We start from the raw sequence: 23621 nt of genomic DNA, 5'->3' as shown, positions 1-23621 counted from the left end.
ACCCTCCACATCTCCATGCTGTTGACTGCTGGCCATCTCCTCAAAACCTTTCCTGGCTTCCAAACCACATTCTCTTCTCATTGTTTGCCAGGAGCTCACTGCCTGGGGGGTGGGTTTGGGGACACCTTTCTGCCCACCCTGGCATGTGGGGGCCTCCCAGGCCCTCACGCTGTCCTCCTCTCATGTTCATCCTCTCTTGAGGGCTGTTTTCCTCCTCACAAGTCTACCTGTCCCGTCTGAGTGCCCTGGATCTTCCAGCATGCACTGGACACTTCTTCAGGTCTTTTCTCGTGGCATCTCACACTGGCAGTTAAGGGCTAGGGCCCTGCATCGCTTCCCTCCAGGTCTGCAGATGGGACTGCATGAGTGAGAAAAGTAGAAAACTTTGGATCTTTGTTTCTCCCTCATCGTGACCCCTGCCCCCTCCATGTGGCCACCAGGGCCTGTGGATTCTATGCCCAGAAGGACTCTCAGATCTCTGTCCTCAACACTCACCTTATGCCTGGACTCAAAATCTGTCCTCCTCCAGAACACTCCCCACAGTGCCAGTAAACTATCTCTTCTTTGAGACTTAATCTTTTACACAACTTTGATCAAGTCTGAACTGCTTTGCATGGCATTCAAGGGCGATGGTAATCCAACCTGTCCTGCCTAACTGGCCTCATCTGCTTTCACCACCAAATACTTAAGGCCTTTTAGCGCTCCTTGCTTTTGCCTCTGGGGTCCCAGCCTGGTGTCCTCCCTTCCTCACCACCCTCCCCAGCCCCTCCTGACCCAAGCACCTCCCCGGTGGTCCCCCATCAGGGTGTGCACACCTGTTACGGCATGCATGCCTACTCCAGCCTGGTCGGGCAGCACCCCTGAGGGTTTCAGTCCTTTCTCTGTGCGGGTGTCTCCATGTGGGAAGACCACATGTCATTTAAGCTCGCTATGGAGGAAGAAATGAGGGGTCTCAGAGCAGCCATGGTGAATGGCCAGGAGTGCCTGCTTCTGAGCTGGCTTGAGCATCGAGAGAAGCCCAGATACGGGAGGAGTCGCAGTGGCTGTGGGCTTGTGTAGGAGGGACCTCACAGCGCCCACCGCAGCAAGGGGTAGAGGTTCGTGAGCGCCAAGGATGCAGTCCTGGGAGGCTAAGGGGAGGGACGCCATGGGCCCTCGAGTGGGGCCGAGTGGAGACTGGTGTCCAGGAGGTGGTGGAGCCTCCGGTACACAGAGGAGTGCCTGCTGAGATGGGGACTGCTTTCCTTTCCACCTCAGGCTGGGCCCCAGGGGAACGCAGGGACACAGAAATTAAAATCCGGATGTGGGAGCTGGCTTGGGTCCCAGTGGCCTGCTGTCTGAGGGGAACCGCTGTCACTGCAGGGCAGACTTCCCCCACTTGCCTATAGGCTGCCCTTCGCAAGAGCAAAATGAGTCATGTTTCCCCACTGTCCCCCATGGCCTTCAGTTCCTCCCCTTGAGCATGAGATAGAGCTTGGCCCAGATCAGGGGAAAAGTAGGCGCCCAACCTGGGGAAAGGGCCCTGGAAGCTGGCCAGGTGGGGCCTGTCGGGAAGGGAGGGCGGCTTCAGACAGCTTGAGGCTTTGGTTGGCCAAAGCCAAGGGGACAGAAAACAGGATCCCCCTGTGTGTGGACGATGGTGCATGCATGAGTGTGTGTGTGTGTGAGAGAGACAGAGAGAGAGAGGGTGTGCATGTATGTGTGTCACTGTGTGAGTGGGTGTCAGTGATGTATCAGTAAGTGTGTGTCACTGTGTGCACAGGCATCAGTACATGTGGGTGTGTAAGTATATGTGAGAGTGTGTGTTACTGTGCAAGTGAGGAGCTGGTGTGTGCGGGTGAGTGTGTGTGTGACAGCGATCACTCGGCTGCTGCCTGCTGGCTCCCTCCCAGAGTTCCCTCTTGCAAGCCCATCCTGTGACAGCCTCTCGGCCATAAGGTGGTGGCCCCTGCAGAGCAGGATTGAGGTGCAGCTGCTGTCACTTCCTCACCTCCTCCTAGCCATGCCTATTCCCCTCTGTACCCACCCCCAGAGTAGAAGCAGGGGCATGCTGTGCAGTGTGAGTGTGGAGCACAGGCAGGCCTCTGGCTGGGGTTGGAGGCACACTCAGCAGGCTGGGAGGCCACATCTGCCTAAGGCTCCCGCCCAGCAGACTCCAGGCCTCGGGAGGCAGAAGGCTCTTCTGGAATCACGCCAGGGTCACCTCCTGGGGCCCCGCTGCCATTCGCAGCCTGCAGCTTCCTGGTCTGGAGACTTGCACATCTATAGCATTAGGCCAGCAAGGCATTTTGATGAGGATTGTATTAAATGAGCCTCATGGGTTTCCTTCTAAGTGGAAATAAAGCATTCTGATTCAGATTCAAGAGTGTTGGTGGCCCTGAGCCCCACAGGTGCCTGAGTTCCTAAAAGCTTTGGCACTTCCTGGTATGACTCCAGCTGATCCCTGGGAGCTGCAGAGAAGGGGAGGGAATCTGGCTCTTGAGAGTTTCCAGCTTGGCAGGAGATGGAGCGTTAGAGAGAGCACTTGGTTCCTGGTTTCCAAACTCTGAGAACAGGGAAATGACATCTGTCCCTCGATCCTGCCCACACAGGAGTCTCTGCGTGGCTTCCCAGCAGACTGGTTCAGCACTGCTTGCCCCTTGTGGGAGGCTGATGGGCTTTGAGGAACGCAGGTTTGGATCCTAGTCCTGTCCCTTTCTGGCTGTGGAATCTTGGGCAGGTCTCTTACCCTCTCTGAGCCTTGGGCTCTTAAGGGCTCTTGCTCACTATTGTGATTTAATTTGGGGAAAATGCCCAGCACAGAGTGAGCACTTGGTAAATGGTGGCTGCTAGAGCTGTGGTTGTTACTTTTTTGTATTTTCTTTGTTACTCTGGTGGCCTGGAGCGGCTATTCTGTGGGTAGAAGCTGGTGCTGAGTCTGGCTCTAGAACAGAGGCCCTCTGCAAACTGGCTGGTGGCTTCACATCAGTGGCAGGAAGCACCAGGGTCGGCTGCTGGAGGGAAAGGAGGGGTAGTCCTGCCTGTCCCAGGGGCAGAACAGGTGCAGGGGTCCATGGTGGATCCCCAGGGTGACGTACCCTGCAACCCCATGGCTCTCTCTGGTTCCGCGTCCTCCTCTCCCAATGTCCAAAAAGGGCTGGATGCAGCCAGGAAGCACGTGCGTCTACTGAGGTAGGAACCTGCCTCTCCTCCTTTTTTTCCTTTACCATGACGCCTGTTGCTCATAGGTACAAATCAAACGAAGAGTATGTATATGTGCGAGGCCGCGGCCGAGGGAAATATGTTTGTGAGGAGTGTGGAATTCGCTGCAAGAAGCCCAGCATGCTGAAGAAACACATCCGCACCCACACTGACGTCCGGCCCTATGTGTGCAAGCACTGTCACTTTGCTTTTAAAACCAAAGGTAAGAGATAGTTGGGGCACTGTCCCTACTGCTGCAGAGAGCTCCCCTCCAGGAGCCCCAGCACAGAGCTCAGGGGCCTGGACCTCTGCCTGGGGCCTGGGGCACCCCCACTCCTTGGGTTGCCCAGGGGCAGAGCTGCAGCCAGCTCCAGACTGCACAGTGGCACCCACCAGCCACCCAGCCTGCCCTCTTGGTTCCCACACGGTCCCTCCAGCTGACACTTTCCCCTCTGCCCGGTGGCACTCTTGAAGACAGTTCCTGGTTTTGATTTTATGTCATCACCCCTTCCTTCTGCATGTCTCCTTGGCCCTCTGTCCACTGAGCTGATGAGCTCCAGCATCACACTTGTCACCACCACTCCTGCATTTGGAAATCCATTCCACATTGAGCCACTCAACACATTCACATGGTCATTTCTCACGCGAGAGTGGCCCTTCTCCACCCCACTCACTGCCCGGACTATGTTCCTGCTCGGCCCAGCTTCTCTGCAGCGCTCAACACAGGGCCCGGCTCTCCCCCCATGCACACTGGCAGCCATGTCCCCCAGTCACACCCCGCAGCAGGGCCAGCTCAGGCTTTGGCCATCATCTGTGAAGGGAAGAAGGACTGTGTTGAGGGTGTGCGTCCCAGACTCCCAGGCTGCTGTGATGGAGGCAGTGGTGGCCGGGCCTGCTGCAGCCACCCAGCACCCTGGCGGGGGCGAGTGAAGCTGAACCCACGGGCTTGGGTGGAGCTCTTCTCTGTGCATTCCCCTGGCTCTTCCTACAGGCCAGGCATGGTAGCTGAGCATACTGGGCTGCTCAGAGGAAGGCCTAGGGCTCTCTGCACCCCTGGTGGTTTCAGCCTCTTGTGCTTTGCAGATTCTTAGATGAGGGTTTGGGCATGAGGGTCCTGCCTTGTCCTTTGAGCAGGTTGGGGGCCTCCATGCCAGCCCCCTGCTAAAGCCCTGTGGCTTTTCTGTGGGCAGAACCCTCGAGCAGACTCAGCTTCGCCACCTGTTGATTTCCTTCTGTCGGTAAAGCTGCTCCCAGTGACACACAAGCCGGGCAGCAGCTTTGAAGGGGCCCCTCACAGTCCAGCAGCCTTCCTCACTTCCTCCACCTCTTGCTGGTCCCTTCTGTTCTCTCTGGACGAAGTCGGGGGCAGTTGATCACATTCCCTGGCTCGTGGCTCCTCTCGGACAGAGCTCCCACCTCTGGTGTCCTAACTGTTCACCAGCTCCCCGTCCTGCTCTGGCCTCTTGCTGTCATTCTCAAGTGGAGCTCACTTTCCCGCCAAGGCTTTGCTTGGAATGGAGGCTCCCATCCTCCCACTTCTTTTCTCTGATCCTCTTCTCTCCAAAGGGGCCTGGAGAGGCAGGGGGGCCTGAGCCCAGCCCTGTCCAGGGCGCTCAGCCCAGCCAGCGTGCCTCAGCCCAGGATGTGGGCTCTGTCCCCCAGGCGTCTCCATAATCCCACTTCCTCTGGCCTTGGGTGGCCAGTGGGACTTTATGGAAGAGATGGGAATAACTGACTGACAGTTTAAATAACAGAGTCTTTGAAGGCCAAAAACCTCTTGCCCGAGTCCCCCTTGACGGTGAAGACAGTGGGTCCCAAAAACCAGAGTGACAGTTACGGCAGAGCTCTAACCAGCACCCAGGCCCCTGCCTCAGCTGCATCGCTGCACCGCCTTCCTCCCTGTGCACAGACCTTCTCTGGCCACGGCAGCACAGTCTGGTGGCCGATCAGGTGGCCTCTGGAGTGGGTCACAACTGCCATCCCTGGTGTGTCCGGAGGGCCACACAGTGCTGTTCTCAGCACGAGGAGCCCCAAGGTGCCTCCCAGCCCACAGCCATGTGAGCACACCTATGCCCAGCACATAGCCCTGAGCTGCCCCCACCTCAGAGAGCTGTCACCCTGCCATGTGAGACCAGAAGCACCCACCCAGTTGAGTTCGCAGCCAGAGCAGTCTCCCCAAGGAGGGGTCCCCATCCTAGCCCCCTGACATGTTTTGAGAGAAAAGGCCTGAGAGATCCAGAGCACATCTCCTGGGCAAAGGGGCTGCAGACCCCCCATGATCCCTGGGCTGTGGGGTGCTGGGTGTGCAGGCTTTCCCCCTGCAGGCCAGGGCCAGAAGGCTTTTTCCCAGCCAGCGATCAGGCAGTGTTCTGAGAACTCCTCAAATGCTCCTCGAAGCTTCCAGAAGAAAGTGCCTTCCAGAACCAGAGCACTGAGCGAATCTGAAATGGTGTGACTGCAGAGAGAGTGCTGCTGTGGGGGATGAGTGGTTGCAGCAGAGAAAGCTCTCTGCCGGCTCTCTGTAGCCTGGAAGTGGGGGAAGTGGCATGATGTGGGGGCTCCTGCACGCCCTAGGGCCACGTGCCTTCCTGGAGCCGTGGGCCCAGCAACCGTCCCTCAGACCCCAGGGTCCCCCCTCTCGCACTCTGGCCACCCATCTCTCTCCCCTCCCACCTCTGGGCTCGGGCCGGGCCCTCCATCACTACCACCTGGCTGCGCCTGGGCCCAGGGAGCTCTTCCTGTCGTCCCTGTCTGCCTGTCTGTGTGTCCGTCTCCGTGTTAGACAGTGTGGAGGCAGCTCAGAACCCTGGGCACTAGCTGAGGGGGGTCTCAGTGGGTTGGGCTGGGAAGGACTGCTGGGGTATCCCTGTGGAGGTTGTGGGTCTCATTTCCTCTTCTCAGATGGTTCCCAGAGGCCAGTGGGGTGGCTGTGCCGTGTACAGGCCCTTGCACCGATCGCCTCAGGGGACAGAGATGACAGCTGTGGGCAGGCCTCAGACCGCCAGGCCAGCAGGGGCAAAGGGAGGGCGGCCGGGCTCCACCTCTCCCAGATGCCCATCATTGCCCACCCACTTGCCTGTCCTTCTTTATTCCAGGACTATTGGGCTTTGGGTGGGGGGCAGGGATGACTATGAAAAGCTGTGGAATCTGCTTGGCAAGCCAACACTCTGCCCTTTGACCAGGAAACAGTGTCCAAGCTGAGAAAGACACCTGCCACTCTTAGGTACACCTCCCTCAATTCACCGAAGACGCTCAGGAGGGGACCTGGGGTGCCTGGTAATCCTCAGGGAAGCTCAGCCCGTGGTGCTCGTGTAACCAGCCCAGCCTGCCAGGCCCACTTGCCTCAGATTCCCTGACTCCTCCCTGCAGCCTGGGGGGCTGCCTGGTACCATTTCCTGGGAGCCCCTTCCCCACCAGCTCAGAATGAAGGGTAAAGCCATTTGAATCACAAACATTGGTTCAGCATCTCTCATCTCCACACTGAGCATGGTGCGTGGCAGAGTGGCCTGGTGCTCGGTGAAGAGTGATTGTCATAGGGTTGGGGGCCACACGGTACGGGAAGGAGGGAGGCTCCATGTAGTGGGCGTCTGCTCTCTGCCAGGCACACTCCGCTGCCGCTCTACATACTCTCTCTTGTCAACCCCTCCCTGCACCCCTGAGAGGCAGGTATTACTTTAGAGTTGCAGAGGCTCAGGAGATTAAGAAACTTGCCCAAGAGTGCACAGATGGCAAGTGGCAGAGCCCAAACTCAAACCCAAGGCCACAATGCCCAGACCGTCCTGACCGCATTCTGCCAGTGTGGGTGGGCAAGACCCCTGGAGTCCTGAGCCCTGGTTGTGGGTGGGCTCAGGCTGACTAGTAGTGTGGCCTTGGCTTGTTGGTTCACTGTGTTGGTGAGGCCCCCAATGTTGGATAGGGACCTTAGGGGACCCTTTTGCCCCAGAATGACTCTGGAGGTTATGACTCTGCTCCCCCTTCAGCCGGGAGTCCATCTGGTTATAGAAGGTCCAGGTCTCTGTGTAGTTACAGGAGGAAGATCTGAGTTGAGAAAGATATGGTCACAGATTAGGACTAAGGGGAGGAAAGAGGGAAGAATGACTCCTCTTCTCCTCCCTGCTGCCCTGGGCCCGCATACCCATGGCATCGCAGAAGCGGAGACAGTCAATAGTCTTGTCCAATGGCATCATCAGCACCAGGGCCCAGAGTTAGAGCAGAAGCAGGACAAACTCAAGGCTCGTGGGGGTTGGATTATATGGTCTATGAGGTTCCTTCCAACACTTTGCTGTGATAAGAGGAGCATTTCCCACACATGGTTATTGTGCACTCATTGTGTGCTTGGCACACAACTCTGTTGAAAATAGACTGAACACTTCCAGGCAGAACATGTATAATAATGTCACCACCAGAATGAGCAGCGTGCATAGTCCTCTGTGGTCTGGGGTAGTCAGGGGGTGTGGGCTGGTCCCAGGAGGCAGTTTGTATCTCTGGCCCAAGGGAGACCCCAGCAGCCTTTACCAACCTTGAGGTCCTATTCAGGCTTTGCCTGTTCACAAACATCAGGTGGAGGCCCCGATGTTGGATAGGGACCGTTGGGGACCCTCTTGCCCCAGAATGACTCTGGAGGTTATGACTCTGCTCCCCCTTCAGCCAGAAGTCTGTCTGGTTATGGAAGGTCCAGGTCTCTGTGTAGTTACAGGAGGAAGATCTGAGTTGAGAAAGATATGGTCACAGATTAGGACTAAGGGGAGGAAAGAGGGAAGAATGACTCCTCTTCTCCTCCCTGCTGCCCTTGACCTGCATACCTCAGGGAATCCCATCTGGACATTCCCATTACCCTCCCAGCAAAACCCTAAAGGTTCCTTAAAATTCTCAGAATGATGAAAAGCTCCCCTTGGGTCATTTACAGGCTCTCTCTCTATTCACCTATCCATCGGTCCCTCTATCCTCAATTGTATCCATTTCTCCCATTCTAACAGTTTGTCTTTCTATCCATAGATCTTCCCATTTATTTTCTCATCCTGCCTGTTCTTCCCATTCTCACATTTGTCCCTCCGCCGATCCATCCTTCCATCCACCTTCCCATTCTTTTATCCTGCGGCCTGTCTGTCCTCCGTGCATGTGTATGGACAGGCAACCATTCCTCCAGCCAGCCGGTCATTCTCTCATTCATCCATGTCTCTAATCTCGTATCCAGTTCCTCACCCTCCCATCTGTTTATTGAGCCATTGGCCATCTATCCTTCCATTTCTTTTTTCATCAGAGCATTTATTCCCCATCTGTCTGTTCATCTACTTATCGAATCATCCAGTGTCCCATCCATCTGGCCATCTTCCTGTTCTCCCTTCTGTCCATATTTTCTTTTACCCACTTTATCCATTGGTCAATCTTTCCATCCATCCATCCATCCACTAATCTTCCTCTCTATGCATCTGTTCAAGTATCCATTCTTCTGTCTTCCATCCATCCATCCATCCAACCTTGCCAATTAATAAAATTAGTGAGACAGAGCACCTAACGCAGGGAAGGTATGATTTATTCTATGAACAACCATATGGAAATACAGCAACCCACAGAGCAACAAGGAGCATGTCCCACTGAGGAGGTGGCTTCCGGGCCCAGAGGAACGTCCTGAGGCGTCTGGTCTGCATCCCTCTGGGGCAGGCTGGGGATGCTCTGCCTGTCCTTCACAGAGTGCTCCTGCCACACAGCTTTGTGGCCTAGGAAGTGCTGTGCACACAAGCGAGGAGATGAAAGGTGTTTCTGCCTTTCCCGATTCCACCAAGCTGCCGCCCCTGCTCATCAGCTGTGGGGCTGGCCTGAGCACTTGGGTGCAGAGTCAGCCACCCACTGAGGGCTCTGTAGGCGTGGAATAGGCCGAGCCCTTGCCTGGCCCTCCCTGCGTGTACCCCATCTGCAAAGCGACTTGGGGGAAACTGAGGCCCAGGACCTGACTCCTCTGGGGAAGTGAGAGCTTAGGTCCCGGCCTCGTGGCTCCCATGTCCCTGTCCAGCAGACTTCCCTACACCTTCCGCCCTCACTCCATTTCTACCAGTAACTTTACTCTATTTCCTCTTTCCCAATACTAAGATTTTTCCCTGTGAGCTGCCCCAGAAGTGGGCTGCCTTCCTTAACCAGTGGGGCATCCTCAGTGCCCACCCACCATGTCAGTTAATAGCAGCCCCAGCATTTGAGATGCCAATGCCCCTCCTTGATGAGTCATCAGCTCCTGGGCCCATAGTTAAAGCAAAAGCAGGAAAAGCCTACCGCACATGAGTTGTTGTTTAATTTCTTTTTTGTTTGTTTTTTAACCAGCATCTCACTTCCTCATTATACCCTCTGTTCCCTTACAGCCTCATGCCCACCCTCCCCAGCTCCTGCATACATCTTAAGTGGTGGCTGTGGCTGTACATCCCAGCCAGAGCACCCAGGCAGAGGGACATGCCAGTCTCTGCCCAGCCCCTGCAGCTAGCACGGCCTCGAATGGTCTGAGAAGCCACAGCCTGCCAGCCAGGCACTGCCTCCATGAGCTCCAAGCCTGCCCTGGCACCTGCCCTCCAGCTGAGCCTGAGTCTGTTCTCATTCCTTTCCAGGAAATCTGACTAAGCACATGAAGTCGAAGGCCCACAGCAAAAAGTGCCAAGAGACAGGGGTGCTGGAGGAGCTGGAAGCCGAAGAAGGTAACAGATCGCGGACTCTCCCCTCCCCCTTCTCCCTTCTTCCCACGTCCCCGCCACACCTGCCTGCTCTCCCACCTGTCTCCCCTGCCCTCCCCCCTCCATGCCCTCTCCTCCAGTTCTCCCGACTACTGAGAGACAAAGATTGAATTCACAGAGTGATTGCCCCCATTCTCCATATGCTTAGACTATGTGCTGTGCAGCCTTAGCTCTCTCGTGCATTGCAGTCTGCCATGCAAGTGGGGTGCCTGGCACCCCATGGGTGCTCAGTGAATGTACTTTGAATAAGTTAATACATGAGTAACCATAGTCAGTATTCATAGAGCATTCACTATGAGTCAGGCATGTTCTAAACACGTGCTATGAATTATCTCAGCAAATCCTCACAATGATGCTCTGAACTACGTACTCATAAACTCCACAGCCATGCTCACACCTACATACTCTGGGTGGGGGCCTGATACATGGGCGTTTTAGAGCTTGGGAGCCTTTCAAGGGAGACAGAGCCATACTTGACAGCCCCTTGTCACCTGCCAACCCCACCCCATGCCCCAGCACTGTACCCTGGCCATAGTCCTTCATCAGCAAGAGGCATATTAGAGCCAGAATCTGAGAAGACAGGGCAGAGGAGAAGGTGAGCCCGAGGCAGTGGGTCAGCATCTAGGAAGGAGGCTAGAGGGACTTTGGCAGGTGCATGAGCAGTCCCTCCAGCAGAGGAAGGCCAGAGCTTTCCTCCTGTACCCAGCAAACCTTTGACCTAATTCCTTAAAATCAGAATCAGGACTTACAGAGTGTGACAAAGAGAGGTGTGTGTGTGTGTGTGTGTCTTGTTTTTGTTTTTCTGATTTGGAAATATGTTTGCAATCTCACAAAAGAGTTAGATCATATTCCCTTTTAAGTGAGATAAATCACCTTTATGGAACTAAACCCAGTAAATTTAGGGTCATTTCCCCCTAAATGAGGCTATAGGGTTACCAAGCTTATCAAGAATGTACATCAGGCCATTTGTAGCTGTTGTCTCAGCGAGTCTTCATAACCAGTGGTAGGAATTTGTGCTGACCCCATTTTAAGTTGAGGAAAGTAAAGCTCAGACAGGTAAAGGCAATTGCCCAAAGTCACACAAAAATTCTGGCTCCATGCTACCCCGGTGCCTGGTGGGCTGGACTGATGGAGCCTGAGCCCAAGCCCAGAGCCCTCCCTGGGTAGAAATCAAGAGGTCGCAACTAGCACTACACTGGGGGTCCACAGAAGGACCCTGGGCTGTCTGGCCCCTGCCCCCACCCCCCAGACTAATTTTCCCAGCTAGGCAAAAAAGGATATCATACCCACCTATCATACCCATTTGAGGATGAAATCAGTGCTTTCATTCCAGAAATAACTGCTCAGCACCAGCCCTGTTCTGGCCCTGTTCTAGGTGCTGGAGATTTCGCAGTGAATAAGGCACAGTTCCTGCCCTCTGTTCTCAAGGAGGGCAGGGCATGAACAAATGCCATCAGGGCAAGGTCAATGAGTATGAAGCAGAAAATACGCAAGGGTCCGGAAGTGTGGGAAGGGGCCTCTCTGTGGGGGTGAGCAAAGAATGTGAAGAGAGGGGACAGGAAGCCAGGTGTGGTCTGGGGAAGGGCTCTCCCCACAGAAGGAACAGCAGGTGCAGAGCCTCTGAGGGTCTGAGTGGAGGGAGATGAGATCAGAGAGAGCTGGAACCATGAAGGTCAAGGGACAGACTTGGCAGCGTGGTGGAGAAACGCCCTCTGACTTCGCAGGTGACTCTTTATGCAGAGGCTGGCCTGTAGCGAGTGGGATGGAGGCAATGATCCAGGCTGAGCACGTGTGAGCTTGGACCGGCTGGGCTGAGGTGGGATTAGTGGGCCATTCTGGATACATTCTTCAGGTAGAGCCGACAGGTTTTGCTGACATATGGGCGTGGATGGAGCATTATTTTTAAAAAAGGGGCCAAGGATGAATCCGAGGTTTGTGGCCTAAGAAACTGGAGGACTGGCGTTGCCACTTCCAGCGCCGAGGAAGATTCAGGGAGAAGCCTGTGTTATCGGGAGCGCCGCCTAGTAACGACCGCCTCCCGGTGGCCAGGCCAGCACCGCCTCCCCGGCCCCGGTGATAAGGAGGTTGAGCACCAGCGCCACCCTGTGGTTGGAGCCCCCTCGGCGCCCTGGCGCGCTTCCTTCCGTCTCTTGCGCGGTCCCAGGCGAGCGGGCAGGGCTTTGTGAGAGCCTTGGCGGTCATCCCAACAGTGCCAGGCAGCTCCGTGAGGGGCGCCAGGAGTGGGCTGGCCGGCAGGGGCATCTTATAGAGCCCTGCAGGGGCTAGGTGTTGGGAGCCTGGTGAGCCCTGCGCTGGAGAGGGGACCCTTGGTTTCCATCATTCCTGGGCCAGGTGCCCAGGGCAGGCCACCTACCGCCCCTCTTGGGGCGTCAGCTTCCTCACGCATAGCCAGGGTCTTGGGGAGGCCTCCCTGCTGCGTGTCAGGAGACGCCGTTCCTGACTCTCCCTCACAAGTAGCTCTATCCTCTGCCCTTCCACCCTGCGATGCTTGGAGTACTGCCTGTCTGGCGAGGTCGTGGGGTATTGGAGATAATAGCCAAGGTTTATTGGACACTTAGTATGTGTCAGACAGGCCCTCCCAGCCCTCCTTGCAGCTTCGTGACATGGCTTTTATTACTCCTACCCCCAATCTACAGATGAGGAAACTAAGAAGAGAAAGAAAATAAATTACACACCACCACACAGCAAGGAAGGCATGGAGATGGGATTCAAACCCAGACCATTTCCTGATTCTTGATGTGCAAAACAATTTTTTAAAGTGCAAGCGTTGTAAACCTTAGTCTAGACTCGGCCACTGCTCCTTGGTGACATGGGGAAAGAATTTGCCCCCTCTGAGCCTGGATCTCCCCGTATGTAAATGAGGGATGAGGCTAGGTGAACCTGGGGGGCTGAAGGAGGCCTCACTAAAGTCTCAGGCAGGGAAGTAAATGCACCAGTGGCCTGAGTCAGCTTGTCTGTCCAGCTCTCTTGGTCAGTACTGGAATGGGTGCTGCTGTGTCCAAGTGAGGCTGTGGGCCTGGCGATGGGGAGGGCGATAGGCTGGCAGGACCCAAACCCTCAGGAGCCTTCCAGGTGGGCCAGATATTAGTGGAGTTCTCCCTGGAATCCTAATTGCTGCCACTTCAGAGACGTCCAAACTAGACCCATGTTATGTTAAAGGTGACCTGGCTGTCTGGGGCTGCCCTCCCAGAAGTGAGACCAGGTGGCTGGTATTTCAGAGCGCCACTCCCCACCCCCATGCTGGATGAGACTAGCTGGGATGGGGCCCTTCTCTACAGCCTGAGGCCAGCTTAGCCAAACCCCCACACAGGCCAGGGCCTGCCACCTGCCAGATCCTGTTGTACCAGCCAGCAGCAGCCTGGCCACAGTGGCAGATGTATTTAAACTGACCACCTCTCAGTGCTGCTGGGCCAGCCAGGATGGCTGCTGTGTGCCAGAAGAATTTATTTCTTCATGAAGGTATCAAGTGCCCATAATTACTTGAGGCTTTGCTGTGTGGCAGGGGTGCGTTTCTCCTGCTAGCAAACCCCGTGGGGTGAGACTATCACATTCATTTGACAAAGGGGGAGACTGAGGCACAACAAGATGATTTCACTTGCTCATGGTGGAGCCAGCATTGAAATGCTAATGAAAACAACAAAGCCAAAGGCCCACCTTATGGCTATGGCTCAATCCCAGCCCTGTTACTTACCTCACTTAGGCAAGTCACTTCATCTCTCTTCCCTATGTTACCTGACCTGTAACATGAAGGTAGGAATAGTGCTGACCCCACAGGATTATTTGAGGTCTAAATAAATGAATACACATGAAGGTCCTAGAACTGAACCCAGCACATGGTAGATACAAGGCAATTTTTGTTCACTGTGATTCTGTACAAATTGATGCCATATCTGTCACATCCCTTATATTCAACAATCTTGTGCCATTGCCACAGTTATAGGCCCAGCTTGCAGACAAGGATACTGGGGCTTAGAGAGGAGCCACTGTGGGGCCCGCTGTGACCATGGGTCTCCTGTGTTCACCCCTCAGGAACCAGCGATGACCCGTTCCAGGACTCAGAGGGGCAAGAGGGCTCAGAGGCCGTGGCAGAGCACCAGTTTTCAGACCTGGAGGACTCGGACTCAGACTCAGACCTGGACGAAGATGAGGACGAGGACGAGGAGAGCCAGGATGAGCCGCTGGGACCGTCCTCGGAGGCACACCCACCTGGCCCGAGGGCCACGCTGCCCATTGGCTCCTTGCCTGTTCAGGGCCCTCAGCCCCCAGATGCCACCTCTGGCAGCCAGGCCACACGGGGCAGCTTGGTCTCAGAAGCCGAGCACTTGGCAGCCGGCAGTCGCTCCATGTCCAGCCAAAGCACCCTGTGCCTCCCCCCACTGGGACCGGCCCCTTCGGACCCCATGGAGAAGAACACAGGCTCAGCCCTGAGCTTAAAAGCTGTATCCCCGAGACGGCCGTGGTCCCCAAGTAAAGAAGCAGGCAGCCGCTCATCGCTTGCCCACAAGCACTCGCTGGTCAAAAGCGACTCATCTCCCCAGCAACATTCACCGACCCGAGAGCCACAGGCCTCAGTCCCAAGCCAGCCTGGCCTCCGGACGGGCCGCCTCCCTTGCGGGTCTCCAAGACTTGAGCTGTCTCTTCCTATGCCCCGTCCCTTGGGAAGGGAACTGCCCCCTCGAGCACATCTACCCGCTGAACGCGAGGGTGCCACAGACCCAGGCCTCTCCAGACACTCACCTACTGGGAGACTGTATCTGGGCCAGGCCCAGTCACCACCACAGTCAGAGCTGCCAGGGAAGTGGGCCCTGGCTGGGCCGGGCAGCCCTTCAGCGGGGGAGCATGGCCCAGGTTTGGGGCTGGCCCCGCGGGCTCTCCACCCGCCTGTGCCTCTACCTCACAAGCTTCTCGGCAGAAGCCCTGAGACCTGCACCTCCCTGTGGGTGAGTTCCTGTCTCCTGGTGACAGGGCTGCAAACTCCTCCCCGAGGCACCAGGCCTGCAACTAAATAACCCTGCCAGCTCAGTGTTTACTAATAATTTAGCAAATGCTTATTGGGCACCTCCTGGGTTGCCAGGCACCATGCTGGATTGCCTGAAACCACCTAACCTGCAGAACGTGGGCCCTGGAGCTGGCCTTGGTACCATTCCCCTCTCAGCCCACCCTAGTCCCATGTATTCTCTGAGCAGATGGCAAAGCTTAACCCAAATCACCACATCTCCAACATCACTGTCACCAGTACCCTCGCAGACACCACGGCCAACACCATCCCTGTCACCATCACTGCCATCCCTGTCATCATACAACACACATTATCTCCAGCCCGTCAGCCTATTCCATGTTGTCACATCATCAGCACTGGCACCATCGCACCATCGCTGTTGCCACCATCCCTGCCACCGACAGTGCCATCACTGTCAACTTACCTTTCCCACCCAACACCATTCCTTCCACCATGTCATGACCCAATACCATCATTTGCTACCAGCACCATCAACACGATCATTCAGAGATTCAGGATCCTAAAAGAGTGTGTCTAGGCATCCCCTTAGTTCTTAATTTTGGGGTCCTGTATAAATTGCTGGTGGTGGTCAAGAAGGTCAAGAGCCTTGAGTGGGAACTCATGTCCAAGTGGGGTCAATATCATTCTAGGAATAGGCAAGGCACAGAACCAAGGCAGGGCCAGGTGCAGGGGGCTGACGGGGCCCATCTGGCCAGAGCAGCCCCTCCTCTGCAGCAGGCATGCTGGCCTGAGGCATGGAGACCAGGGAGCCTGAGTGTGCTCCTGGGCGGCGGAGGGCTGGACACGGCCCAGGGTGGAGAGCTCACCAGCACAGGTGGCCCCATGGCCAGGGACTCAGAGCTTGGTTCTGGCCGCAGCTAAGCTGGGATTTGCTAGGTGATCTCAGGTGGGCCCCCCTCCTCACCAGTAGGCCTTGGGGTCTCCATATGCCCAGGATGTAGCTCTCACCTTACCCTGTCTTGTTTTCTGACCCCAACAGAAGGCCGAGTCCCGAAGCCCCTCCTGCTCGCCTGGCCCTGCTCAGCCTTTCTCCTCGCGCCCCTTCTCCACCCCTCATGACTTCCATGGCCACATCCCGGCCCGGACAGAGGAGAACATCTTCAGCCACCTCCCTCTGCACTCCCAGCACTTGCCCCGTGCCCCGTGCCCCCTGATTCCCATTGGTGGGATCCAGATGGTGCAGACCCGCCCGGGGGCCCACCCCACCCTGCTGCCAGGGCCCACCACAGCCTGGATCAGTGGCTTCTCGGGGGGTGGCAGCGACCTGACAGGAGCACGGGAGGCCCAGGAGCGAGGCCGTTGGAGTCCCACTGAGGGCTCGTCAGCCTCTGTGTCCCCCGTGGCTAAGGTCTCCAAGTTCACGCTCTCCTCGGAGCTGGAGAGCAGGGACTCCCCCAAGGAGAGGCAGAGGACTGGTGGGGGCCTGGGCAGGCCTCCCGACTGGGAGCCCTGCGTGGGTGAAGCGCCTGCAGAGCCCGTGCCAGCGCACGGCCCCCGTGCCTCACCCTCGCCCTCACCCCGGCCATCCCAGCACCACTGGGCAGAGCCCTGGAGCCCCCGATTGGAGTCATCGCACATGCCGGCCAGTCCTCCAGCCTCTGCCTCCCCACCACTGGACCGCAGCAGCTCCATGGGCTGCCTGGTGGAGGCCTCCACTCACTTCCCAGCCCGGAGGAGGAACCTCTCTGGGGAACCCAGGACCAGCCAGGGCTCCTCCGAGCCCTCAGGAAGCGGGGGGCCCAGGGTACCTCCACACCAGTCAGAGGGCAGGGGCCCCCCAAGCACTTAGCCTTTCTCCAGCCGCTTCAGCATCTGGCTTCCAGTGTTCAACAACAGACGTTTCCAGCCGACTTCCTCCAATCATCTTGCTCTCACGGGCTCCCCCTCCCGTCTGTTGGTCTGTCCAAGCAGCTTCTGCTCAGTCCACGTGTTCTGTCTTCCCATGTATGCAGTTACCTGTGCCTTTTTCTATACCTTTTGTTGCTTGAAAAGAAACAAACAAAACACACACACAAAAAAAAATCCCCACAAGGAGTCTGAGGCTGTGAATATTTTGTGCTTTTTGAGAAAGGATATATAGGTGGTGCCTCACCCTCTGCACTGTGGTTGGCACCACCCCCAAGGCTGGCAAGCAGCAGCCATTTGCTGAGGAAAAGGGGATGCACTGAGGGAATAAAAAAAAAAAAGAAATTTAAAAATATATATAATTAAATGTAAAAGCAAGCACTCCTATGTACAGATGTTTATGGTTCCTATTTATTGCTGCTTTATCCCACCCCAGCTACCTGCCACCCCTTGCGGCCAGCAGAAGGGCCAGCAGCCCAAGACAGACACAGACACAGGCAGGGAGTCCCCACTTAGCCTCCACAGGTAGGTCTGAAAACTCCAATTTTCTTTTTTGCAAGAAAAAGGAAATGTTGTTTTTTCCTAGGATTTCAACACAAAATAATAGGAGCGGATGGAAGGTAGGAGCTGGTTGGTTCCCGCAGAACTCGCAGATACCTGGGTGGGGTGAGTTGTGGGCCTGTCCTGGCTTCTGCCCAGTGGGCATATTCCCCCTACCCCTGCCCTCTACCTCACCCCATGTCTCCCCTGGGCCTTCACCCCTAGTCCTTGGGCTGGGAAAGGAGCTTCAACCATCACTGTCTCCTGGTTCCTGAACACCTGGCCTAGGCCTTGTTCTCAGGGCCCGAGCGACAGGCTGTCTTCCTTATTCTAGAAACTGCCTACAGGGCTGCAGGGAGAGGGCCCAACCCTTAGGGGTCAAGACCTGAGGTACACTGCCTCTGCCATTCCTGAGGCTGGGGCTTAGGGTTCATTGCACGTTTGGTCCCCGGGGTCCAAAGGGTCCTTTTCCGTCCATGACTGGGCTTGTCCATTCTCAGCACTGGAAGTTTGCAAGAAGCTGTTTCTGGATCTCTTTGCAGCAGGACTGGTTCCCCCGGTCCCCACCCGCACACAGTCAGACCTCCACTACCCCCAGGAACACCCAAAACCATGACTTGGGGAAGCTGTCCAGGCCTCTTTGTTGGCTTAAATATCTTTAAGAAAATAAAATTACATATTATATATATGTATAAATGTATAAAGACAGGATCATTTTTGGTACTTCCCCAGTCTCCTCACATTCTCCTGACCTCAAAGAATTGTCAGTTGTCCTAAGTCATGTGAATTCTTCTCCAAAGCAGTCAGTATTATCCAGTGCCTCCTTCCTCATCCCCATCTTCTCATCTCCTCTTTCAAGAAGCTGCTTTGTATTTCCTGGGGCAAAAATCTGCTTTGTAGAAAAAATAATATGACTAGAAACTAAAATCCCAAGTTGAAATATGGAGCTTGAACTCTAGTATGTTTACCCTGCCCTGGGAGAACTGGGATTTTCACCAACCTTCTAGAAATTATTTTCTTTGGTTTCTACGAGGGCAGAAAGCACAGGAAGCATGGTCATGGCCCATCCAGGCCAGGTGCTGATGCCACCTTACAGAGCAGGGAATTCCTATCCAGTCCCAGTCCTCAGCCGGGCCTTACGGATCCTATGCCCGCAGTGGGGACCTGAGCTGTGAAGTTGTTCAGAAAGGACATCACAAGGTGGGGAGGGTTGGGGCACCTTTGTGAGCTCTGCATATGTAGCTACAGCTCCCTCTTCTCCCAGACCACAGCCTTGGCCTGCTTAGCCTCTACTAGGTGGATAAAGCAGCCACAGGTCCAGCCTCTGCAGAGCCAGGCCACGTTGTTCATTTCCATTCAGCCTCTTAGAGCTAAGACAAAAAGGGGACAATACAGAAGGGCCTTCCTGGGAGTCTGCCGGCGTCCAGAGTGCCAGGGTGGGGTTGGCCAGCAGCTCCCAGCTGCCTAGCCCAGAGTCTGGTGCTGTTGCCCACCCTTGGAGAAAACCAGCAAGCCCCACCTTGACCATATTGACACTAGCCTGGCAGGAGGTAGGACGGAGCCCAGGACCCAATCCCAGCCCAGGCTGGAGGCCAGAGCTTTCCTTACCCTCATCTTTCAGCGCCTTTTTGTGGCACTGCCCAAGGACTGGAGACTTCAAGCACTGAGGCCTAGGAGCTGGATAAAGGGCATTGCTTCATCCCAGGTGTGAAATCTTCCTGGGCAAGATTTTCCAGCTCCAGACTTACAAAGCAGCAGACAGGGGGCTCTGCTGGAATAGCTCCTGACCTTGGGAGTGGCCACACCCCTCCACCCAGCCCTGTCCCTCAGCTCTCTTGAGCACTGTTGCCCCTGTATTTGGACAGCCCACCCACCAAGGTTTCCTTTCTAGAAGGCTAATTTCAGAGACAGCGTAGCCAGCAGAAAGAGTCCTTGCAGCCACTTGGGCCCCCAGGCACAAGCAGAAGGGATGGAGGCCAGGAGTCACTGGAGACCTATTTCCCAATGACAGGAACACAATGGGCAAAGGGAGCCTAGCAGAAGGGCTGCTGCCCCACATGTGCCCAGAGAAGTGGACTTGATGCCACCAGCCTGGGCTGCACATCACCGGGTGCAGCTCTAATACCCCCTGCCAGACTCTGCCCCTCCCCCAGGTATAGAGCCCCCTCCCACCCACCCTTACAGCTTCACAATTTGGAAAAAGACTCACTCCATGCCTTCCCCTGGGCCCCTTGCCCTGCTCCCAGCCACTCCACATTTCCAGTTTGCCTGTGACACTATTGTCCCTGTGAAGGGACCCAGTGTAATTCTGTGGCTCAGACACCTGTAGCAGCATGCTCTGGTGAAATGTGCAGGATGTCCGTTCCTCCATGCAGGCCCACTCTGGTCCTTGGGCACTGGCTTTAGGGAGTGGGGAAGCCAAGGTTTGTTTGAGAGCCAACCCTTGCCTTCTGGTGGAGATTCCAAGCCACTTGGTCCCCAGGCCCACCTTCCAGGATGCCCTTCACCCTCAGCAAGCTCAGAGTTATTCTGGGCACTAAACCCATTCCTCTCTGAAGCGCCTTTCCCCAGGCCAACCCCCAGCCCCATCCAAGGCTTACACTCTGGCCCTAACCACTGAGACGCTCCAGGAGGCTGACGGCAGTGCACTGCCCACTCTCCCATCCCCATCACCTCCAACACCCAGAAGTCCCTCCACCTCTTGTTGGGGAAAAGCCCGAAAAAATGAGCTTACAGATTCCTCTAGCCCCTACTCTTACCCAGTCCTTCTGAATAGGGACCAGCAATTTATCTGCACCCAGCTGCTCTCTGGTCCTTTCTCCAGACAAATTCTTCCTAAAGCAAAAGTCCTGCCTGGTCAACCATCCCTGAAGACAGATATGCAGCCCTGACCATGGGGAGAAAGTCCCCAAAGGCCTGTTCCACCAATTCTGCTTCCATGTTGTGAATCCAGTCTGCTTTCCATCAGAAAACTGCTTCGGCACTTAGGATCACTTTACTAAACCTAGTGTTAAAAAAGAAGAGAAAAGAAACAGAAAAAAAGAGAAGAATGTGTAGGCAAACGTAAGATACATGCTCTCTGTAAGATAAATATTTGCCTTCTTTTTCTAAAAGGTGTATGTATTCTGTATGTGAACTTGTCTGTAGAGAGTTTCTATGTTCTTAAATGGCAATACATTCCAAAAATCGTACTGTAGATATGTACAGTGACCACACTGGGATGGGGTAGTTTTGCCTGTAATTTTATTTAAACTCCAGTTTCTACACTTGCATCTTGCAATGTCAGTATGGTATATATCAGTGCAAAAGAAAAAAAAATGCAACAAAAAATCCATGCAGGTCTAAAGCACAGAGTCTGATGTACAAAAGAGAAAAATGCTCAGTATTGATGTGTGTGACCTTTGTTGTAAATTACATCTGTACTGTGAATGAGAAGTTTTTACAAGTCTAATAATTGCCTTTATTACAGTTCTGGCTGAGTGTTCAGCCTGAGGATATTTTTTAAAAAAAACAGCACGTTGGAATAAATTTGAAAATCCCAACATAGCCCTGCTTGCTTGACTCATGCTTTTTCTTGAGGGTTGCAGAATGTCAGCATTGGAGGGATGTTTAGTGTCCCAGGTGCTTTTTTTATTATAGAGCAGTCAGGCCCAGAGAAGGCAAGTGACCCAGCGAGTCACACAGCCTAGGACTCCTGTGGCTCTTTGTTTCCAGGCCTGGTGGGGAGGCACCAGATATGCCACCATGTGGTTTAGGGTCTGCATTTAATTCCTGGGGCTGCCATAACAAATACCACCAAGTAGGAGGCTTAAAATGACAAAAAAATGTATTCTCTCACAGTTCTGGAGGCCGAAGTCCGTCAGTCAGTAGGTTGGTCAGTTTCTTTCGGAGGCTCTGAAGGAGAATCTATACCAGGTCTCTCTCCTAGCTTCTAGTGGCTGCAAATGATCCATGGTGCTCTTTGGTTTGTAGCTGCTCTACTCTGATCTCTGCTTCTGCCTTCATGTGACTGCCTGCTCTGTGTGTCTCTTCTTCCCTTCTCGTCTTGTCTAAGGACTCTCATTGAATTGGGGGCCTGTCCTCATCTGAAACAAGCTCCAGATTTTTAACTTAATTACATCTGCAAAGAACTTCCTTCCAAATGAAGGTCACATTCAAAGGTTTGGGGACTAGAATATGAATTTAATTTTGGAGAGCCACAATTCAACTCACTGCAGAGTAAGACCTGGGATAGATCATGACACAGCTACATACTGCCTGTGTGACCTTAGGCTGCAGAGAGTTTCTATGTTCTTAAATGGCAATACATTCCAAAAAATCATACTGTAGATATGTACAGTGGCCACACTGGGATGGGAAGCTACATAACCTCTCTGGCCCTGTTTCTTAATCTATAAAGTGGAGGGTTGTTATGAGCATTAAATGAGATGGTACAGAAAGAGTGGCTAATGGGCGCTTGAACAAAGTAAGCCTTCAACAAATATTCTCAGAGCAGGCCTTGCACATGATACTGGGGTTCAAGGAAAAAAAGAGGTTCCCACCTCTTTTATTCAACAATGATTTGTTGAGTGCCAGGGAGGGGCCAGTGGTTGGATACAACAGTGAGCAGAACAGTTCCCACCTTCGAAGAGTTTAAATTCTAACAGGAGAGGCCATCCATAAGCAAAGAATGACATCATTAATGACTCAATTGCAGTGACCATAATTGCTGTGACAGGAGAGAACAAATGCTCCAGTCCAGAGCGAGTGTGTCATCCTAGAGACCTTTTCTGGAAAAGTCCTCAGGGGCAGGCGGAAGAAGGGGAGGCCATGAGAAGAAGCAGCTAAAGAGGTCAATGGAAGGCAAGAGGGGTCCTCAGAGGCAAACACTGCCTGGAAGTTCAGCACTAGAACTTGGTCTGTTTGTTTCAGCAATAAGCAGGTCATCACTGGCCTGATGCAGAGTAGACCTATCACTAGACGCTGCTAGGAGTTGGATAAATGGTGGAGGCAGATGGTGGTGACGGGGGAGTGAGTATAAGGTGGGGAAGTTGGGACACCCTCCCAGGGGCCAGGGGGTAGAGGGCAAGGGAGGGCCGAGGTAGTAGCTGGAGGGGAGCTTGGGGCTCTGGGAAGAAAGACTTCAGTATATTGGGGGAACTTGTGAGAAGCAGGTATGAGAATCAAGCCAGTTGAATTAAGAGGAGACACAGACACCTCTCCCACTGTGACCCAAGGGAGGAGGTTCCAGGGAGGTCAGTATGCCTTCTTGGAGATAGGAAGTTGTGGGCATTCCTGCAGGGGAATTCCTCTGTGGAATGGAGTGGGGTCATCTGCAGGGTAAAAAGACTGGAGATGAGAAGGTGCAGATGACCCTTGAGGAGAGAAAACCAACAGGGAGACAGAATGCCTCAGTGGCACTGAGGTCTGGACATCGCTTCTGCTCAGCCACACGGTTTCTCCAGTACACTCAGCAGCCAGGCCATGGGCACAGAGAAGGTGGCTAGGTAGATTCACCCAGGGAGGGGTTTTTGCCAGGCCATGGGACAGAAGGACAGTGGGCTACTGGTTGTGACAGTATCAGTAGATGAAGAGGTGAGGTTGTGGACCGCTGAATTTACTGACTGGGAAGCCAACAGGTGAAGCTGATACAGAGAAAAGCCAGTGGTCAAATGACAAGGAATTTAGATGTAAAGAGAAGGGGAAAAAATGGTTGTGAGTTGTCTTAACTCATTATTCCAGAGGGGAGATGTTTCTGGATGAAGATGGTGTTGCCCACAGCATGGGTGCTGAGACGGAGTGAAAGAGAAAGTCACTGGAGATGAGGAGGTGGGGAAGGGGTGTCCAGGGTGCTGAGTGGATCATGCAAGTGGTAAATGAGGTTGCCTCCAATGCCTGCAGGGTTGGCTGGAGATCTGGCCTGGGAGCCAGAATGTATCAGTCAGGAAAGGTGCTGTCGTGCTGCAGAAACAAGCAACCCAGAAACTCAGGGGCTGAATACAACAAATGTTTATTTTTTCTCTGGCCATTTGTTTGATGTGGATTGACAGGTAAATTGTTACTTATCCTTGTCACTTGAGACCCAGACTGATAGATGCTCCATCTCCATGCTCCTGTGACCACAGAGGCAGATAAAAAGAGAGACTTGTGGTACTTTGCACTGACAACAATGATTCTAGTTGGAAATAACAAACATCCCTCCATCCACATTTCACTAGCCAAAGCCAAGTCATGTGGCCAGGCCTAATGGAAGAGACTGGGAATATCTGTAAGCTAGGAATATTTGTAACCAACATGAATGACAATCCCACAAGGCTAGGATG

At 54.3% G+C, this 23621-nt stretch overlaps 1 protein-coding gene across 11 annotated transcripts in view; it reads left to right on the top strand.

Moving 5' to 3' along the window:
- HIVEP3 (HIVEP zinc finger 3) overlaps positions 1-20865 on the top strand; it is a 474019-nt gene extending 453154 nt beyond the window's left edge. For all 11 annotated transcript variants that reach the window (XM_073233752.1, XM_073233748.1, XM_073233749.1 and 8 more), the window contains 4 exons: positions 3228-3403; positions 9771-9857; positions 13944-14854; positions 15914-20865. In XM_073233752.1, coding sequence (XP_073089853.1) covers positions 3228-3403; positions 9771-9857; positions 13944-14854; positions 15914-16723 — 1984 coding nt within the window. In that variant the 3' untranslated portion in view covers positions 16724-20865. The remainder of the gene's footprint in view (positions 1-3227; positions 3404-9770; positions 9858-13943; positions 14855-15913) is intronic.
- Positions 20866-23621: the final 2756 nt, after the last annotated feature.

The sequence above is a fragment of the Manis javanica genome, chromosome 4 (assembly GCF_040802235.1).
Source record: "Manis javanica isolate MJ-LG chromosome 4, MJ_LKY, whole genome shotgun sequence".
Lineage (NCBI taxonomy): Eukaryota > Metazoa > Chordata > Mammalia > Pholidota > Manidae > Manis > Manis javanica.
The sequence above is the reverse complement of the archived record's forward strand: the minus strand, read 5'-3'. Positions and strand labels throughout refer to the sequence as shown.